Genomic DNA, 20035 nt, shown 5'->3' with positions numbered 1-20035 from the left:
GGTCATTACACTGCTGCTGGCATGACTGCTGGTTCTGCGGAATGGCTGCTGGTCTACAATGGCTAATGCCTAGTAACTAGGATTTTTTAGAATTCTGCTTATCGGGAGGGAAATCAAAAGACTGTGCATCTGAGTTCGAGCGGGTGCTTCCTGCCTGCTCCACTCGATCTTGCTGAGTGTTGTAATTAGCACTGTTTTGCTCACTTCCTTGTTTGTTGTAATTCTACCAGGAAGAACTGTTTCTGTCCCCAGGAACCAGTTTGTCCCTGGGAGGGGACGTGGCAGAGAGAGGAAGAGTTGGTGAGGAGCCACTGGAGGGGCTTGGCCGACCAGATGCACGGTGGTAAGGCTCACTCTCTGGGTCCTTCTCGTGATCCTTAACGCCCTTGAATAAGACCGAGAATCACTCGATGATGTTCAAGGCAAGAGACAGCAAGGACACCACCAGTATGAAAAAGATAAAGATGCTTTTCTCTGTGGGGCGAGAGAGGAAGCCGTCCCCCTGATGCGGGCAGGGGTCTTGTTTGCAAGTATAAACCACATTCATGCTGAACCCCAAAATGTACCACTGGCTCAGCAGGAAGGCTACCTCACAGACTTGAAGATACTACTGGTATAGATTCGGAGCAGGCTCCCTCTCATTTTCACCTTGCCACGTTCTTCAACGCCATCCTTGAACTTCTTGATTTCCATTTTCTGCAAGTGCATCTCCACGCTGACACCTTCAGTTTGGGCAAATTGGAGTTCCTCCTCTTTCTTGTTCCATTTCTCTTTCTTTTGCATCACACAGAATGTGGTCGCCAGGTACAAAAGTGTGCAGACAGACACAAGTATGATCTGCGGGACCCAGACGCGCCCGAGAGAGATCAGGACGGACTTATCATAGCACATGTTTTCACAACCAGGCTGTCGAGTGTTACAACGAAAGGCAAAACGCTCATCACCCCAGGTGGACTCGACCACTGTCCTCAATAGCAGGATTCGGAAAATGCAAAGACCTGAAAGCCACACCTTCCCTCCAGTGATGGAGTAGTTGGAACCCTTTCAAGGACTTGGCCTACGACATTCCAGTCACTCCTGATGCCTGTTTGCTGTTCTTTCACTGAAAAGAGGTGCAGCGGGCACCCCAGTGACTGTATTCCTTGGAGGATGACGTAAAATGAAAAAGTTCAAGCACTCAAAACTGTCTAAAGTTAGTAAGTCTGCTATTCTTTACTATCCTTTTTCACTCTTCCCACTAAGGAAAGACAGCTGCTGATACCTGATAAGAGCTTATGTGGATTCATTGTCATACATGGTGACTAAATACTTTTAAATAAGATGTACATATATTGATAATGGGACAAGTTACATAAATGGGAGAATAAAATAGACACATCTGAAAGTCCCTTCAGAGTATTGCCCCAGAATAAAGAAATCTCCAAAGATAAAGACTCAAACACTGAATTAAAAATTCACATACATATATTGATTGATTCATCTTCACATGTATTAAAGTCATCATCTCCCAAATAATGATATTAATTCAAATATTATTCGTTCAGTCCCTACTAAGTACCAGGTACTGTACTGGGAACTCATTCCTACTGGTGAGTAAAATAGAATTCCTGTAGAACTCACCATCAATTGGGGGAAACAGATACTTCAAAGTGCAGTATTTTATTAAATCTAAGACACAGCTGGCAATGGTACGATAAGCCATTATTTTATTAACCATTCAAAAAGCAATCAAAGCATCCAGTGTAAGATAGTGCCCAATTTCAGAAGTGTGTGTGTGTGTGTGTGTGTGCGCGTGCGGGGGGAATGTACATCTTAGAATTAATGAAAAAGGCTAAGTGAAAATACAATTGCAAATTTAAATAAGTCCCAAGAAGGAAACAAATAGGCACAGACAGAGATTTATAGAAAGAAACCGGATCGGACTGTATAGAGTCAGCCAGGCAAAGAGTGGAAAACTGCATGTGAAGGAAGCACTATGGGCACCATTTTGAAGAGGGAAGAAATCACTGTACTCAAGGAGCTCGAAGGCAGGCGGCATGGTTACCAGGCAGTTAGGCAGAGGTGTAGAGAACTGGTGCCGGGTAGGGATTACCTCAGGTGTCTGCCTGGCAGCAGCAGAGAAGCCCAGAGGCAGCAAGTCAGACTATACTGTGAGGCTGGGGTGAGATGGAGGCCCTGGGCGAAATTACTAATGGCAGTTTGGGAGCTCTCGGGGACAGTGGGAGGGTTGGGAGAGGACACGGGATGCGCCTGAGGGATGTACAGAGCAGTACAGGAATGAGGGTTCTGTGCTCATGTAGTCAGTGAGTTTTGGTGGTGACAAAAAGTAAATGAGAATGTCCAGAAGCATGGGACTGGTCCTGAGAGTCTCTGGAGAGGGAACAGGTGATCAGTACTAACGAATGCTGTGGCGAATGACGGGGCATTCTGCACGGGGACTGCCATCCTACTTAGCAGGAAGTAGCAAGCTCAGGACAAATAAACAGGAGCTGCTGCTCCGTCTTTATCTGGGAATTGGAAGTTACGTCCCTGCTAATAGGGGCCTCAAATTAAATATGTATTTACTGAATGTGGACCACTATCTTCAGTTAAATGGCTAGCACATGGAAGCTCTTCTGTTAAGACTAAAATACTGATACACTTTATTCATTGGTGCATTTCTTCTAGGATATTGTTATAATATATCTAGAGGGTTTTTTGTTGCCGTTGTTTTTTAATTTCAGGAGGAGCAACACTGATACCACGCACCAATCTGTTGAGGGTGGATAGAACCTGGCACAACATATAACTGTGCCACTACTGAGACCTGCTCTTCTTTCTCTATTTCCCCCTGACAACCCTATTTCTTTATAAGAAATGTCTCTAAGCAAACGCCTAGGGAAAGGCTTCTTCTGCCTCGAATTCAGATTATGCTAGACAAACAGATCTTACCGTAAACGAACCACAGCTAGTTGATCATTACATGTCAAAAAAAATTTTTTTGCAACAAACTCTTTCCAATACACCAACTCACCATTTTAAAAACAATTCTTAGTTTTGCAACAACATGGATGGACCTTGAGAATATTATGCTAAGTGAAATAAGTCAGACTGAGAAAGACAAATACCACATGATGTCATTTATATTGCAGAATCTGAAGAACAGAATAAGTGAGCAAACAAACAAAAAATTTTATTTAGTATATTACAATAACATTCATAATATTTAATATTTTAATTCTCCCTCTTCAAAAAAATCTTTAATTCCAAAAGAGAGATATTCATTTTAAACAATTAGGAAAACTAAAAGAGAAAACTATTTCTTAAAATAAACATAATATGAATTTGCCAACTCATAAGCAATCTTCAATGTCATACAGCTAATTTGTTTCTCGGTTTAGTGGCTGTTCCTCACAGTTGATTCAGTGAGAAAAATAAAACTTAAAATGAAACAAAAACGTGCAAGGTTAATGCAATTTACAATGTCTTGATCTCCCGAGGTTGGCTACAACTGTCCTCAAAGGATAAGACCTGAAGTCTCCCCAAACGCAATTTTTTAGCAAGTAATCAAATTACAAGGCTTTAAATTGCACAGTGTTTCTCATTGCTTGAGTAACACAGTTGAGCCAAACTGTCCTCTATCACACAGATTCTGAAAGTAATACTATTAAGCTAAAGTCACCAAGATCTATATTTTATAATTACTACATTCTTCAAGGTTAATTGTAAATAAACCACTGACAGCATAAGACTTAGGCATTTATTCTTATTCGTTTTTCAAATTTGAACAGTGCTTAGTCTGCAGAGATTTCAAAGCACCTTAGAAAACTGAGTTACTTCTTCAGGAATAAGTGGGATAAAATCATAAGTGAAGGTTAAACAATCCCAAAAACTTCTTTAGCATGGTTTATAGACAGTAACAAACAAAACAAAAAATACTGCTGGGGGAGGAGGAGAAAATCAATAATTCTAGTTAATTTAGGATAAAGTTATTTGCAATTTTATAGAACTACACGAATTCTTAAGTTTTTCATATGTTTTGTTCTGACAAAGTTCTTACTAAGCACTTTGAAAATATACAGATCTGAGATGCAAAGGGATGAAAATAACAGAATGAGTCATCTCAGTTAGGCAAACGGTTCATAGGAAACTTAAAAGCCTCTTGCTGAACATTATTTTTAAACTGGACAAGATATTTCCAATTTAAAAGGATGAATGTAAGATTTCAGGTTTCCACTCCAACACATGAAGTGTCTGGATATCATCACTTTTGTCCTTATAACAAGAAAAAACCTGAACAAGCTGAAAGTCAACAACTTTTCCTAGGCTTATCAGAGAATTGAGGACATAGGGCAAACTGAACTCCTGAAATCTGGATAGGCAGATACAGAGATTCACATCCAAGATCTGGAACAGGAGGTGCTGGAGTAATAAATACACTAGTAACAAAACTTAAATGGTAAACGTGACAAAGGTTTGTAAGTAAGAACTCCTGGTGGCCCAATCTTAGGAGGGCCTCCACAATCTTGCGGGTTTACTTCCAGGAACCTCACCAGGTTCCGACTATGAAGATCCAAAAGTGATCTCCTTCCCTTTTGGGGAAAAAAAGAAAAAAGTAACAATTTTGAAATATGCCCAGGGTGATGATCTAATAAAAATCTCCTCCCTTTGGGTAAGGGGAAAATAACCATTTTGAAATATGCCCAGGGGAAAAGTAACAGTTTTGAAATAAGCCCAGAATGTTCTCTATAACAAAGGAAAACAATCTGAGGTAAAATTTACCAGACCCTTATATGTTGTCCTGGGAGAGGGGAAATTAGCCAACTATAGCCCCTTCTAGCCTTCCTGTTTCATCTAAAAGGAAGAGGATGTGGAGGGAAAGGCTAAGAAATAAAGAATACTTCCCCTCTCCCACATTCTTCCACCATGTCACCAGGATTCCAGTACAGTAACAGTGGATTACAAGCGGAAGAGTTGCAAGAAACAGATTCTATTTAAAAAGGAGTTCTTAGGGAAAACCAAAGATAACAGAGGAGAAAAATAAAAAAAAATAAAGACACTAGAGGAAACTGAAGCTTCTGGGAGCTACACCTACAATAAACATTAAACACAGCCCAGCGCCTCGCCAAATTAACATAAAATCTTACACTAAAGGACTATGTACTTCAGTTCCTATCTGGCTTTTAACAAAAAACATTTCAAAACGTGCTAAAAGGCAAGAAAAACAATCTGAAAAGACAAAGCAAGCATCAGAACCAGACTCACATATGGCACAGATTTGGGGATTATTGGGGATAATTTCAGATAGGAAATTTAAAATAACTAGGATTATTATGTTAAAAGCTCTAATGGAAAAAGCAGACAACATGCAAGAACAGATGGGTAATGTAAGCATGTACAACTCTAAGGAAGAATGAAAAGAAAATGCTAAAAACACTGTAAGAAAAAAATGAATAATGCTTTAATGGACCCATCACTAGACTCGACATGGCCAAGGAAAGAATCAGTGAACTTAAAGATATGTCAACAGAAATTTCCCAAACTAAAATACGAAGTGAAAAAAGTTTTAAAAAGCAGAACAGAATATCCAAGAACTATGGGACAATTACAAAAGGTGTAACTGGAATACCAGAAGGAGACGAATGAAACAAAGGAGAATAAAGATTTGAAGGAACGACGACTGAGAATCTTACAAAATTAATGACAGACACCAAACCACACATCCAGAGAGCCTCAAGCACACCAAGCAAGATAAATACCAAAAAATACACCTAAACATATCATATTCAAACTACAGAAAACCAAACACAAAAAGAAAATCATGAAAGAAGCCAGAAAGAAAAACACCTTACCTATAGAAAACAAGGATAAGTATATTTGACTTCTTGTCAGAAGCCATGAAATAAAATATTTAGTGTTGAAAGAAAAGAAATAAACTAGAAGGTATTCAGTGAAATTATCCTTCAAAAGTGAGTAAGAAATAAAGACTTTCTCAGATAAACAGAAACTGAGGGAATCTGTCACCAGTAGACCTGACTAGTAAAAAACTGTTTTAAAAAGTTCTTCAGAGAGAAGGAAAATGATATACATCAAAAAGTTAGATCTACTCAAAGAAAAAAAAGTACTGGAGAAGGAATAAATAAAGGTAAAATAAAATCTATTTTTATTATTCTTAATAGATAACGGTTCAAAATAGTAACAGTAACAATGTATTCGCTGATTATAGCACATGGATAAGTGAAATGAATGACATCAATGTCATGAGGGATAGAAGGAAGGAACTGGGACAATTCTGGTATAAGGTACCTATACAACCGTGAAACAGAATAGTTATCTGATAGTAGATTTAGATGAGTTGTAAATGTATACTGTAAACTCTAGAGCAACAACTCAAAACCTTTTTACAAAGAAGTATAATAGATATGCTAAGACAAAAGAGAAAACAGAATCACATAAAAATGGTCAATTAAAATCAGAGAAGGCAGAAAAAGAGGGAACTATTTTTAAAAACAAGAAATATACCAAATAGAAAAGTTACAAACAGGGCTCATATTAATACAAATGTATTAATAATCACTTTAAATGTAGATGGTTTAAATATACCAACTAAAAGGGAATATCAGAGTGGATTAAAAAAAAACACTTTAAGTAGAAAATACAGATAAGTTAAAAGCAAAGGGATAAAGAAAGATATACCAGGTGAAACACTAATCAAAAGAAAGCTGGAGTAGCTATATCAATTTAAGACATAGCAGATTTCAGAATAAGGAAAATCATCAGGGATAAAGAGGGGCATTACAAAATGATACATTATCCAAAACCAAAAAAAAACAAACCCTTAATATGTATCCACCAAATAAGAGAGCAAAGAACGATAGGACTACAAAGAGAAATAGACAAATCCCCTATCATAGAGACTTCAATAACCGTTTTCCGTTACTGACAGATCCAGCAAGCAAAAATTGAGTAAGGATATAGGTGAATTGAACAGCACCATCAATCTACTGGATCTGCTTGACATTTGCATAATAGTTCATCCAACAACAGCAGAATGAATACATATTCTCCTCAAGCTCACATGGAACATTCATCAAGACAGACCACATTCTGGTCCATAAAAACAGAACAAATTTTAAAGAATAAAAATCATACAAAGTATACTCTCACACCACAATGGAATTAAACTAGACATTAATAACAAAAAGATAGCTAGAAAATCTCAAAATGTATAGAGATTAAACAACACACTTCTAAATAACACATAGGTCAAAGACAAAATCAAGAGGAATTTAAAAATATTTTCAACTAAATGAAAATATAGATCAAAATTTGTGTGATGTAGCAAAAGCAGTACTTGGAGAAAAGATTACAGTACTGTATGCATATATTAGAAAACAGGCCCAAAATCAATAACCTAAGCTTCTTCTACCTTAGAAAATACACAAAGAAGGACAACTTAAGCCTAAAGCAAAGAGAAGGAAACAATAAAAATTATAGCATTAATCAATGAGATTGAAAACAGAAACTCAACAGTGAAAATCAATGAAAACAAAAGGTGCTTCTTTGAAAGATCGATAAAACTGATAAACCTCTAGCCAAGCTAACTAAGACAAAAAGACCCAAATTATTATCATCAGAAATGAAAGAGTCATCACTATCAATCACGTGGACATTAAAAGGATAATAGAGGAATACTATGAACAAATCTATGCCAACAAACTTGATAACTTAGAAAAACGGACCAATTCCTTGAAAGACACAAACTACCAAAATTTACACAAGGAATAATAAATAATCTGAATAGGCCTATATCTATGGAAGAAACTCAATCAATAATTAATAACCTTTAAACAAATTGAGTCCCATACCCAGATGGTTTCACTGGTGAATGCTAGAAATTATACCAATTCTCTATAATCTCTTCCAGACAACAGAAGCAGAGGAACACTTCCTAACTCACTCTCTGAGGCCAGTATTACCCTAATACTAAAGCCAGATAAAGACATTAAAAGAAAGGCAAACCATAAATATCTTTCATAAACATAGATGTAGAAATCCTCAATAATTATTAGCAAATCAAATCCAGCAGTGTATAAATAGAATTATATACCATGACCAAGTGTGATTTATCCCAGCTGTAAAAGACTGGTTCAACATTCTAAAATCAATTCATGTAATCTACCACCATGAACAGACTAAAGAAGAAATATCACATGATCTATCAATTGATGCAGAAAGGCATGACAAAATCCACCCATCTGTGATAAAAACTCAGCAACTTTAGGAATACAGAGAATTTACTCAACTTGATAAATAACATATACGAAAAACCTACAGTAATAGCATACTTAATGGTAAGAAACTGCATGCTTTCCCACTAAGCTCAAGAACAAGAGAAGGATGTCCCCTCTCACCACTTGTATTCAATACTGTACTGGAAAATAAGACAAGAAAAGGAAATAAAAGAATACAGATTGGGAAAGAAGAAATAAAACTATTTTGTTTGCAGGTGACATGATTGTCTATGAAGAAAATCCTCACACACACACACACACACAAATCTATAAAATAAAGACTCCTGGAACTAAAAGCAATTCTAGCAAGGATTTAAAATTAAAACCAGAATTCCATTCACATTATGACCAAAAGAAAAAAAAAAGGACTTAAGTATAAATCTAACACTGTATTTGCAAGATCTGTATGCAAAAACTACGTAACTCTTGAAAGAAATCAAAGATCTAAATAAATAGAGATTCTGTTTTCATGGATTGGAAGACTCAATATTGTTAAGATGACAAGTCTTTTCAACTTGATCTCCAGATTCAATGTGTTCCCAATTCCAGTAAGCTATTTTATGGATATCAACAAACTGATTTCAAAGATAATATAGAAAGGCACTTTTCTTTATTACAGATATGAGTTTGTTCCTAAGCAGGCTTTAATGGAGAACCTATTGAAAAAAATGAAAAAGAAGGTTTCACACTATCATTTCAACTATTATCATTTCTCAAGTTTACCTCTCCCAAACTATATTTTAAGCTTCCTGACAAAAACGTGATCTTGTATTTATTAATTTATACATGCTAGACTACATTCCTCAAAAAAAAATAGGAATTAGGGCCGGCCCAGTGGCTCAGGCAGTTAGAGCTCCATGCTCCTAACTCCAAAGACTGCCGGTTCGATTCCCACATGGGCCAGTGGGCTCTCAACCACAAGGTTGCCAGTTCAATTTCTCGAGTCCTGTAAGGGATGGTGGGCTCCGCCCCGTGCAACTAAGATTGAACATGGCACCTTGAGCTGAGCTGCGACCTGGATGGCTCAGTTGGTTGGAGCACGGGCTCTCAACCACAAGGTTGCCAGTTGGATTCCTCGACTCCCGCAAGGGATGGTGGGTTGCGCCTCCTGCAACTAGCAATGGCAACTGGACCTGGAGCTGAGCTGCGCCCTCCACAACTAAGACTGAAAGGACAACGTGAAGCTGAACAGCACCCTCCACAACTAAGATTGAAAGGACAACAACTTGACTTGGAAAAAGTCCTGGAAGTACACACTGTTCCCCAATAAAGTCCTGTTCCCCTTCCCTAATTAAAAAAAACACAAAAAGGAATTACATCTTAGTGATTTTTGCCAGTGCTTAGCAGAGTGCCTGACATTTTGTAGGCAATAGATTTTTCTTAAACAGATATTTGGTTCAATTATACTTTATAATGCCATGCCTAGAACACAGTGCTTTAAATAGAAGAGGTAGACAAATTTTTTTACGTAATTTGATTTTTTAAATTAAAATGCTTTAACTTATGAAACAAACCTTTAAGAAACTGTAAAGCTCAAAAGCATTGTATAGCTGCTAATAGTACTTCAGGGTTGGATTACTTTTTTATAGAAATAGACCACCACGCACTACTTTCTAGTCATTGATTTCAACAATTCATAGGGTTATGCTTAACTGCTTAAAAGTGTCCACTATACCACCAAACCAGTAGCACAAGAAATGTTAAAGGGATTTCTTTAAGAAAAAGAAGGAAAAAAAATTAAAAATATGAACGAGAAAATATCGCAAAGAAAAAAATTCTCACTGACAAAGGCAAACACATAATAAAAGCAGTGGATCAACCAACACTAAAGCTAGTACAAAGTTAAAAGGCAAAAATAGCAAGATCATATGTAATTACAAGAGTAAATTAAGGGATACACACAAATGCACACACAAGTCAAAAATAATGACAAAAGCATATATGTGGAGGGGGTGAGTAAAAATGGTAGTGATTTTAGACTGTATTTGAACTTAAGTGACCATCAACTTAAAATAGACTGCTATAAATATAACTTGGTATATATGAAGTATATGGAACCACAAACCAAAAATGTACAAGAAATATACAAGAAATAAAGGAATTCAAACACAACACTACAGAAAGTCATCAACATACAAGAGAGCAAGAGAATAAGAAAGGAACAGAGAAGAACTACAAAAACATTCAGAAAACAATAAAATGGCAGTAACTACATACGTATCAAATTACTTTAAATATAAATGGATTAAATGCTCCAATCAAAAGACGAATGGATAAAGAAGAGGTGGTACTTATATACAATGAAATATTACTCGGCCATAAAAAAAGAATGAAATCTCATCATTTGTGACAACATGGATGGACCTAGAGGGTATTGCGCTCTTATGATTTCACTTATATGTGGAATCTAAAATGCAAAATAAACAAACAAGCATGACCAAAGCAAACTGATACATACAGACAACAAGCTGATGTTGCCAGATGGGAGGGGGTTGGGGCGGGGCTAAGTGAAAAAGGTGAAGGGATTAAAGAAGTACAAATCGGCAGTTACAAAACAGTCACAGGGATGTAAAGAACAGCTTAGGGAATATAGTCAATAATATTGTAATAACTATATATGGTGTCAGGTAGGTACTAGACTTATTGGGGGGATCACTTCATAAGTTAAATAAATGTCTAACCAATATGCTGTATACCTGAAACTAATATAATATTGAATGTCAAGTGTAATTGAAATTTTTTTAAAAAATTTTTAAGTGTCCACTATATGGGCATTTGTTGATGATCAGTTCCTTTTCTTATATTACAACTGAATATATATTTCAGGCGTGTATAGAAAAATGATTCACACTCATTTTTGCTCCTGAAGTTTTGGAAAAAAGTCACATTAAAGAGCTAGTATAAATCTCTTAAGCACAGACATTATCAGAGACTAATGAAATTACCCATCTTAAGAAGGTGAAGAATGTTCTCTTCTTTGAACTAATTAGGTTTTTATGATTAGTAGAAAAAGGGACTTTAAAGTCCATCTACCGTGTTTCGCCGAAAATAAGACCTAGTCGGACAATCAGCTCTAATGTGTCTTTTGGAGCAAAAATTAATATAAGATCCAGTTTATATTATATTAATTATATTATACCATATATCACATCACATCATATTATATTTAGTGCATTATACCTGGTCTTATAGTGAAATAAGACCGGGTCTTATATTAATTTTTGCTCCAAAAGATGCATCAGAGCAGATTGTCCGGCTAGGTCTTATTTTTGGGGAAACACAGTAGTATCCCAGCCAACTCATTCTCCAGATTGGGAAATGGGCAGCAGGGGTGCGGGTGGGGAGGAATGTGATCATTTAGGAACTGAGAACTGAGTCACTGTAAGGATGAATGAGGTCAAGTCTTCTGTGTAGACAACACATGCAGAGCTAGTACTGGCTAATTCTAATATGATCATTCCCTTATCCCATTACTAAGAAACAACAACAACAACAAAGAAAAGTACAGATTTAGGATGATGAGGTTAAATCAACCAGGATGTCTGCAAAAACCCAAATTCTTCTAGTTCCCTAAGATGTCAGACTCACCTGGAAATTGACACATGAGCCATTATTTCTCTTATTGATAACAAGATACTCTTGATAACAAAACATAGGTCATTTTTCCTATATCAACAGACTAGCAGAATTGGAAATACAAAATATTATAATACAAAATACGACTTTGGTGAGACTTTTGTAGTGTTTCAGAGACTGTTCTATAATTAATTGGATCAGCAACAAAAACTGGGTCAAGAGAGGAAACCACACAGAAGTAATGGTTCTATATGAGTGCCTCTGTAAGACGAGACAGATATTTCCCTACTATCTTTGCTCCTGATCTGAAGTCCAGCTTAACATTGGCATCTCATTAATCTCTAAAACCTACAGTAAATGAATGCCATTTAGGAGGGAGTAATTACTTTAAAAAATAATGATGAAATAATCAACACTAAAATATTTCTGGCTTCTGACAATCTTTATGAAAAATCCCAAGCCTCTCTTTAATTTTCTTCAAATGCTAGAAATTTGCACACAAACAAGAAGCCATATTTTATATTTATTTAAATAAGGATGAAAGTAATGACAAAGTGAACAATTACTCCCATATATTTGGTTTCTCATTGTCAACTCATGTCTAAGCTTTGTTTTAAAAACTCAATTCACATGTAAAGCCTAAAACTAAAAATTAAAGAAAAACATTTGTTTATTTGATGTGGGGGAAAAAACCTGAAAAAGAAAAGGTTTATTATGTGTTAGTAGCAAATAACTGTGTGGTTTGAGATGGCAGACTACAAATAATCTGCTAAATTGGTGATGGTTCATTGACTTTTCCTCAATTATCTTCTTAAGATAGTTTGATTTTTAAAAAGTAACCAAATCATTCAGTTTTTTGGTAGAAAACCAAAATTAATCTGAAGGAAAAAGGAATCACTAATTCAAAATGTGTAATGCTTGCTAAAAACGCAGCCTTATAGCAAGAGACAAATTGTGAATATTAAGTAAGAGCCAAACAGCCAAAGAATGCCTTTTAATGGGGAATTATGGGTATTCCTGACTAGGGAATATTTCATCAGATCTACTCTTCCTATTACTCTCAGTCTCAATGTCTCAAATCTCAAAAGAGAAAAATGGCCAATCCAGATTTTCTCCATCTACTCTCTCCTTAAACCTCTCGCAATTTGGCATTCAATGTACCATTTCACATAAAGAGGTCATTAATAAATGGCACCATTAAATGAAATGGATTTGCTCACACCTCAATCCTTATCATGATGGATTCTTTTTATGGATTTTTACACTGTTGGTAAATAGCATTTTTAAAAACCTATCTTCCTTGCTGTCAAGATGCCGGCCTCCCTCTCCTTTTAGTCTGACCACTTTAAACATGCCCTTCACTCTGCTCTCAACTTCCTCTTGGAAGGTTCCTATCATGTCACAGTTCCAGCTCATGCTCCAGTCAGCTATTTCCAGAGTCAGACCAAAGCCTGGTTCCACCTCTTTATCAGCTGCACAATCTTGGCCCTGTTACATAAGCTCTCTCTGACTCAGTTTCCTCATCTGAAAAAATGGAAGTAAGAGTAAAGTTGTTGTGGGGATAAAATGTAAAGCATCTAGTAAAATGCCTTGCATATGGCAGATGCTCAATATGTGGCATTTATTAATATTGGGTTTGGTATTCAGCTGTCATTTTATTCTTTATTATGAAAGCCAAACTTATCATTTCTCCCTGCAAACCTACACACCTTTTAGAAGTTTTTCAGTCAGATCAATGATCCTAACACTTTTCCCATTTGCCACAAATCCTTGGGATTATCTTTAATCCCTCCACAGGGACCTGCTAATCTGCAACAGCTCTCTACAGTGTTGTTCCATTTTGGCTGTGTAATCTAAGTCAACTTTATTATGTATTGAATATTTAGAGGCTGTACCCCAACAATGGGTTGCTCACAGCTTTTTAAAACTAGCTATCTCAAGAGCATATGTCACCTACAACTTCAAAACAAACAGAAACTTCTCCTAAATCAACCCCAGCCACAGGAGCTACGTGAACCAGCATTTCCTTGTGAACCAGCATTTCCTTGCCCGAGGCTCAGCTGGGATCACCCTCTGACCTCGCTCTGTTTGGCTGCACAATCTTTCTTGCCTCAAGTTCTAATCTCATCTGCCTATTTCAACTCCATTCCATTCTCCCTACTTTGTAGTGAAGATCACGTCTCTGGGCTTCTGCAAAGAAAAAGTGTGCTGTAAAACATGCCTCCCCTCTCATAGGCACTTCAAAGCTGACATGCCAATAAAAAAAAGTCAGCAATGTATATCTGCAGAATCAAGGTCCAGGCCAGAACTTCTTCCAATGTGAGCAGTCATAAAGCACCATAAATAGCTGAACAGTCACTGCTAAGAGTTTTCACATACGTGCCAATGTGTATATATAATAAACAGAAGCTGTCAAAAAGAGAGTACTGTTACATTCTTCTTTTTTAATTGGACAGCATTTATTTTAGTAAACTAAGAGCTATGGTCTTTGGCCTGGAATAGACCAACACTATTGTGTTCACAAAAGACAAGATGGATCTTTTTATAAACGTGACCTCTAAATTTTTTGCCAGCAGTACACAGATTAAAAGAGTAACTTTCTTTCTTACTTGCTCAAATATACAATATGCTAGGAATTATTTAATTATATATCACCCACAACCAACCCTCTCAAAAAGAGATCAAATTTATGCATAAGTGATCGCACAGACCTATGCATAAGTAATCATACATTTTTATAAGCATTTTATTAAAATTTTAAAAGGTATGCAAAATACATGGGCATCATTATTTTACATATAATGGGTACAATAGAAAATATTATATCCAATTTTAACATAAGATTTCATAGTAATCCATTTGTTTTGTTTGATCCTGAAGGGTAAATCTTACCAAAAGCATCAAATTCTCTATTTAGGGGTAACGGAGTAAAGATTTGAAGGTCTGATTCCGGCTAAAAAAAGGATATACTATAAGAAGTCTAGTGACTAAACAGCTGCAGATTCTAAAAAAGAGTTTTTATTACTCTGAGTTAGGCACTAATGTATACTTTAAATTTTCCATCCAGCAATATCTTCTTAGATGCACGAAAGGAAAAACCAACAATACTTAAGAGAGCTGGTCTTTGAGTCCCTCATTTAGTAAAAGGCAGTTAAAAAAAAAAAAAAAAAAAAGATGGTTTTTTAGATGCAATCTCATTTCCAGCAACCTCACGGGTGAATTTTTTCAAGTATCTATTCTTCTATCTCTTCAGACAAACCATAAGCCATACGAGTACAAAAAAACTGTGCTTCACTCATCCTTGTAACTCAAAATGCCTTATATATAGCCACTAGGAATCAAAGTTCACACTTAGAGTTGGTTTCTTAAGAGCAGAGATGCCTGTTCTCATTCACTTTCACTCTGGGCCCACCTTGCTGACACTAATTGTTCATTATCAGTGTGCAGTGCGAACAAGGTACTACAGGTAACAAGCATAATTTAACAAAAGAGCAAACCAGATATATGGAAAGATAAAAACAATATATTCAACTAATAACTTTTTTTTTTTTTTTTTTTTTTTTTTTTTTACGTAAAAGGCAGGAGAGCTTAGATAAGGTCAAAAAAGTATAGGGGAAAAGGTCTCAGGACGAAGTGTGACAAAGACAGAGAAAACACTGTTGGAAGATTTGCGTTATATACTAGAAAGCCTTGGGTTTTAAAACTCAAGGATTAAAATTAAGAACTAAAGCTTCCATTTGCTATGCTGTATAAACAGAGCCATAGTACAAAATGAGGTATTATGTTCATGAGAGAGTCAAATTTCACTTGGAAACTAACAATCTATTTCCTCTAAGTAGTATCCACCCAGGAATTTTATTTTTTTAAGCATCAGAAATTTATTGTAACTCAAGGCAACTCATTAAAAGCATCGCATTTCATCAGGGAACTTTCCATTTGCTTAATTTCAAACTGTGGTAATATTTCTTAATAAGGTATTCAAGATGCTAAATTTATTTTTATTATATTCATTATTTTAAATTCTTAATCACCCTGAATCAAAAACCAATAGTATTCAAACCATTTTTTGAGGATTTACTGGCAGAGATCTTCAGATAACTCTTACCAACACAAAATAATATGAATACCCAATTTTAAAAATAATAGAAAATTCATTGAATTAAAGAAGAGCCTTGTGATCTAAAATCCAATAATATATCAACTTCCATGAAGCCTTAAATCCAAAATGTAAGTAATATCTTGTACAATAGGAAAGAAAAAGCAAACAAAAATTATATCATGTTTATATATGTTACAATAGATTCTAGTTTAAATTAAATGGCTTGGGCTAAAGTGCTAAGCTTATTTCAGACATAAATTACTTATATTGTTATAAAATACCACAAAAAAGCTTCAAATCTTGGTCTTAACAAATTATACACAAAATAGCATGAGGCGAAATTATTAGTACTCAGACTAGGTATGCCATAATAGAAAAATATTTATCTTAGTATTTGAAATGGTTATTGCTTTAACAGTTGCCATCCTTGTTTTAAAATTGAGGTATAACCGACATGCAACATTATATTTGTTTCAGATGTACAACATAATGATTCGATATTACAACACTTGCCATCTAAAAGTTAGTCTCTGAGTAAAACATGCTCACCACTGAGCAATAGCTATGGAAACGTGAAATAACTTACCTGAATAAATGATGATTATTGTCGTAGTCAAATAATCTACCATGTTTCCCCAAAAATAAGACCTAGCCAGACAATCAGCTCTAATGCGTCTTTTGGAGGAAGAATTAATATAAGACCCGGTCTTATTTTACTATAATACAAAGAGCTGATTGTCCATCTACATCTTATTTTCGGGGAAATACAGTATTTAAGATTCATTTCAAGGCTACTCAAGGGTGATCAACTATAGCCAATAACCATACATTATTATCCCAGGCCCTATTTCATAACCAAACACCTATCCACCCTACCCTTCAAAATCTGGATTCAGATCCATCAAGCAATCTAAGTTACTGGGTCTACATGAAAAATACGGACTGAATAATCCTGAAAAAATCCTTCATTGCTCATAACTACTTGAACATAAATTAAATCTGTCACTACCTTGATTTCTTCTCTACCATGTTTCCCCGAAAATAAGACCTAGCCGGGTAATCAGCTGTCATGTGTCTTTTGACACATAATACAGGGTCTTATATTAATTTTTGCTCCAAAAGACCCATGACAGCTGATTGCCCGGCTAGGTCTTATTTTCGGGGAAACATGGTACCACCTTTTCTCCTCCCATTTGGCAGCTTTTCACCTATATATGTAAGTCTGCTGAAAAAAACAGCACCTGATTGCAAAGAACTAATGACTACCTTGGGACAAAGCTTGTCCAAAAGTAGTCTCCTTTCTCTGGGTTCACATATTAAATCCACTCATTAAGCATCATCACCACAGCCAGACAGTTTCAATTACATGCCCACACACTACATTAGTTTCAAAACAGTTAAACATACAGAGTGATTTTCTTCTTTTTAAAAACCATGTACTTGCCTTGTGTCTGCATTTAAGTACAACTCCATAGGCTCCTATAATAAAAAGAAGTAAACAGTCAGGAGCAGGTATATAATCTACAGCTCTTGTAGAAATCAAAGTTGTATTATATTTACGTTGGTTATCACTATGTTATAATGATTCCTAAAATGACAATATCCTGTAGTGATAATGTAGTGAGCCACATAAAAAGAGAGCATGGCTATTTATTATATATATATTTTTATAAACCAAGAGCACAAGTAACCCATTTCCTCAACATGTATTTTTCAATGTTTTGCTTTTTAAAGAAAACTTCACTTGAGACATTTTTAAATTTAGGCATAAAATTTTCTGGAGACAAAATTTGGACATAAGACCTTTAAGAGTAAATGAAAATTAACTCAAAAGATTCTAGGGAACTTAAAATTTAAGAGCTAATGATTTCCCAATTCCAAGCTCAGCACAGAGCCTACCAAATATGTCCTCTGTCCTAGGAGACATTTAAATCCTCTTTGAGATACTGGAATGTCTTTCCTGACTGACAAAATAGTACAGGCATGAGTATTCCAATTAATAACTAGTAGGGGTTGCTACATTTTTGCCACAAGTAAAGATTTGGCTTCTAAGGGCACAGGCCACAAGCAGTCCAAGGATCTCTGGCCATTTCTAGATAAGCACTCCCACTTTCCATGGTATATTTTGATGAGATGCATCACTACCTTTTGGTACTTATCCTATTATTAATATCTAGCCAATAAACTACCTCCTGAGAGGCAGAACACAGAGTTAACAGCAAGGTACACAGGAAACTGAGGTTAAAGTTATATTGTGAAAAATCTAATTAGGAGAATCAAAAGGTAATGCGTGAGGTTTGTAGACATGTCAAGAACACTTACGTTAACAGACAGGCAAAGCCTGCACGCATCTATGAGAAGGGGACTTCAGGCACATGAAATTGGGAAATGTGTCTCCAACAGAATCTAGAGAACCAGAACAAGTCTCCCCCACTTTGGTGGAGATGGATGAATCTTATTATCATAGTTAGGGTGGGACCAGACATTACAGCCATCCAATTTAGCTCCACAATCACCAGGCAATCGCATCTAATCCTCATGTACCTACTCATGCCAGTTTTTCTATGGGTAAAAATGCACTATCTAGGCCACAAGAACGTAGGGTTTGCTTGACAGTTTTTAATTTCCTTAATATATATGTATTTCTTTGCCAAAAAGTATCTGAGGTAGTTTACAAAGAAAAAAAAACACCTAACAATGATGGTTCTGACTACAACTTAAACTGACATATTCTGATTTATGTAACAGTCTGGTAGTTTTAGTCAATCTGAGCCAATCCCTGAGAAGATGATCACTTATGGCTATACTAAGAAAAATAAGGTTTTGATCCAGAAAAACTTAGGCACAGAATCTGGAACATTCCAACCCTGTTATACCCTATGAGCTGACCTCCTCCAGTCAGCAGCTTTATTGCGTAATTCTTCAATTATAACACTTTTGGAAAAAAACTAAAAAGGCAGCTATTATAAAACAGTAGATGAGACACTGAGAGTAAATTTTACTTATATAACTAATATCAATGAAGAAAAGGAAAAGGAGTTGACTGGTGAAGAAGGACTTATTCTTTTTATATGGTTTTGACTTCAGACCTTGAAGCAAACATCCAATGATTAGACTATATTTTAATTGTTTGTATTTATTTGAAAAAGATTCAACAACGTAATATCAAAATCTAAAATAGCTTTGCTGTTCACATTGGTAAATTTTTAAAACTTCTTTTGAAATTCAAAATTTATTTGAAAATTCTGAAATACAAAATTTTTGTAACAGTTGCTTTAAAGATAGAAATGCTAAGAAACCATAATTATAATCACTTACCCCATTAACAGAACCATTTATAAAAATCTCCATAAAGTTACCTTTAAGAGCAAAAATTACTAAGAGAAAAAATCAGGAAGACTGATGAAAAATGAATTAGCATATTTCATCAAATCAACGATGTCATTGATTATAGACATGATTTTATGTACTACTAGGAAAGAAAAAGCGCTGTCAATTAAACCATGACATGCTACTGATTATCACACACATCTTGATTTCAGAGATGTTAAAATATGACCACATTGTGTGCCTCAGAATTTATAAAATATAGTTTTCATTCTCAAAGACAAATAGAAGTTATTTATTCATTTATTTACCAAGTGAAACTTATACAAATAAGTCTCGTTATTCAAAATAAGCCAAGCTGATATAAAAATAAAATGTTACCAAAAATTGTAGATTAAAACACCATAATTCCCAATGAAAAGAATGAAATGAAGGCAGCCTTAAGAAACCTCTGATTTATTAAACTTTTTTTTTTTTTTTTTTAAGTTTGAGATGTTTATCTTTGAGGAACAGTGTTCAGGTAGTGAAATGCACTCTTTTATTAGTGTATAGTTCTGTGAATTTGGACAGTTTCTTAGAAAGTTAAACATACAGTTTCCATATGACCCAACAATCTCACTTCTATTTAGGTAATTATTCTAGAGAAGTGGAAGTTTAAGTTCGTATAAAAAAAACTGTATGCAAACGTTTATAGTGGCTTCCAAAATTATGATTTATTAAATTTTAGGAGGTTTAAAAACGTTATTAACTTTCAATTGGA

The 20035-nt window shown here is 35.4% G+C and overlaps 1 protein-coding gene and 1 pseudogene across 3 annotated transcripts in view; both read right to left on the bottom strand.

The window, feature by feature from the left end:
- The window catches only part of CDKL5 (cyclin dependent kinase like 5), a 162025-nt gene that overhangs the window by 88102 nt on the left and 53888 nt on the right, over positions 1 to 20035 (bottom strand). For all 3 annotated transcript variants that reach the window (XM_019755452.3, XM_019755453.3, XM_074324175.2), the window contains exon 3: positions 17393 to 17427. In XM_019755452.3, coding sequence (XP_019611011.1) covers positions 17393 to 17427 — 35 coding nt within the window. The remainder of the gene's footprint in view (positions 1 to 17392; positions 17428 to 20035) is intronic.
- On the bottom strand, positions 77 to 2038 carry LOC109460209 (gap junction alpha-1 protein-like; annotated as a pseudogene).

Source organism: Rhinolophus sinicus, chromosome 18 (assembly GCF_057876585.1).
Source record: "Rhinolophus sinicus isolate RSI-liver-muscle chromosome 18, RSI-T2T, whole genome shotgun sequence".
NCBI classification, from domain to species: domain Eukaryota; kingdom Metazoa; phylum Chordata; class Mammalia; order Chiroptera; family Rhinolophidae; genus Rhinolophus; species Rhinolophus sinicus.
Note: the sequence above shows the minus strand (reverse complement) of the source record. Positions and strands in the feature narration are given on the sequence as shown.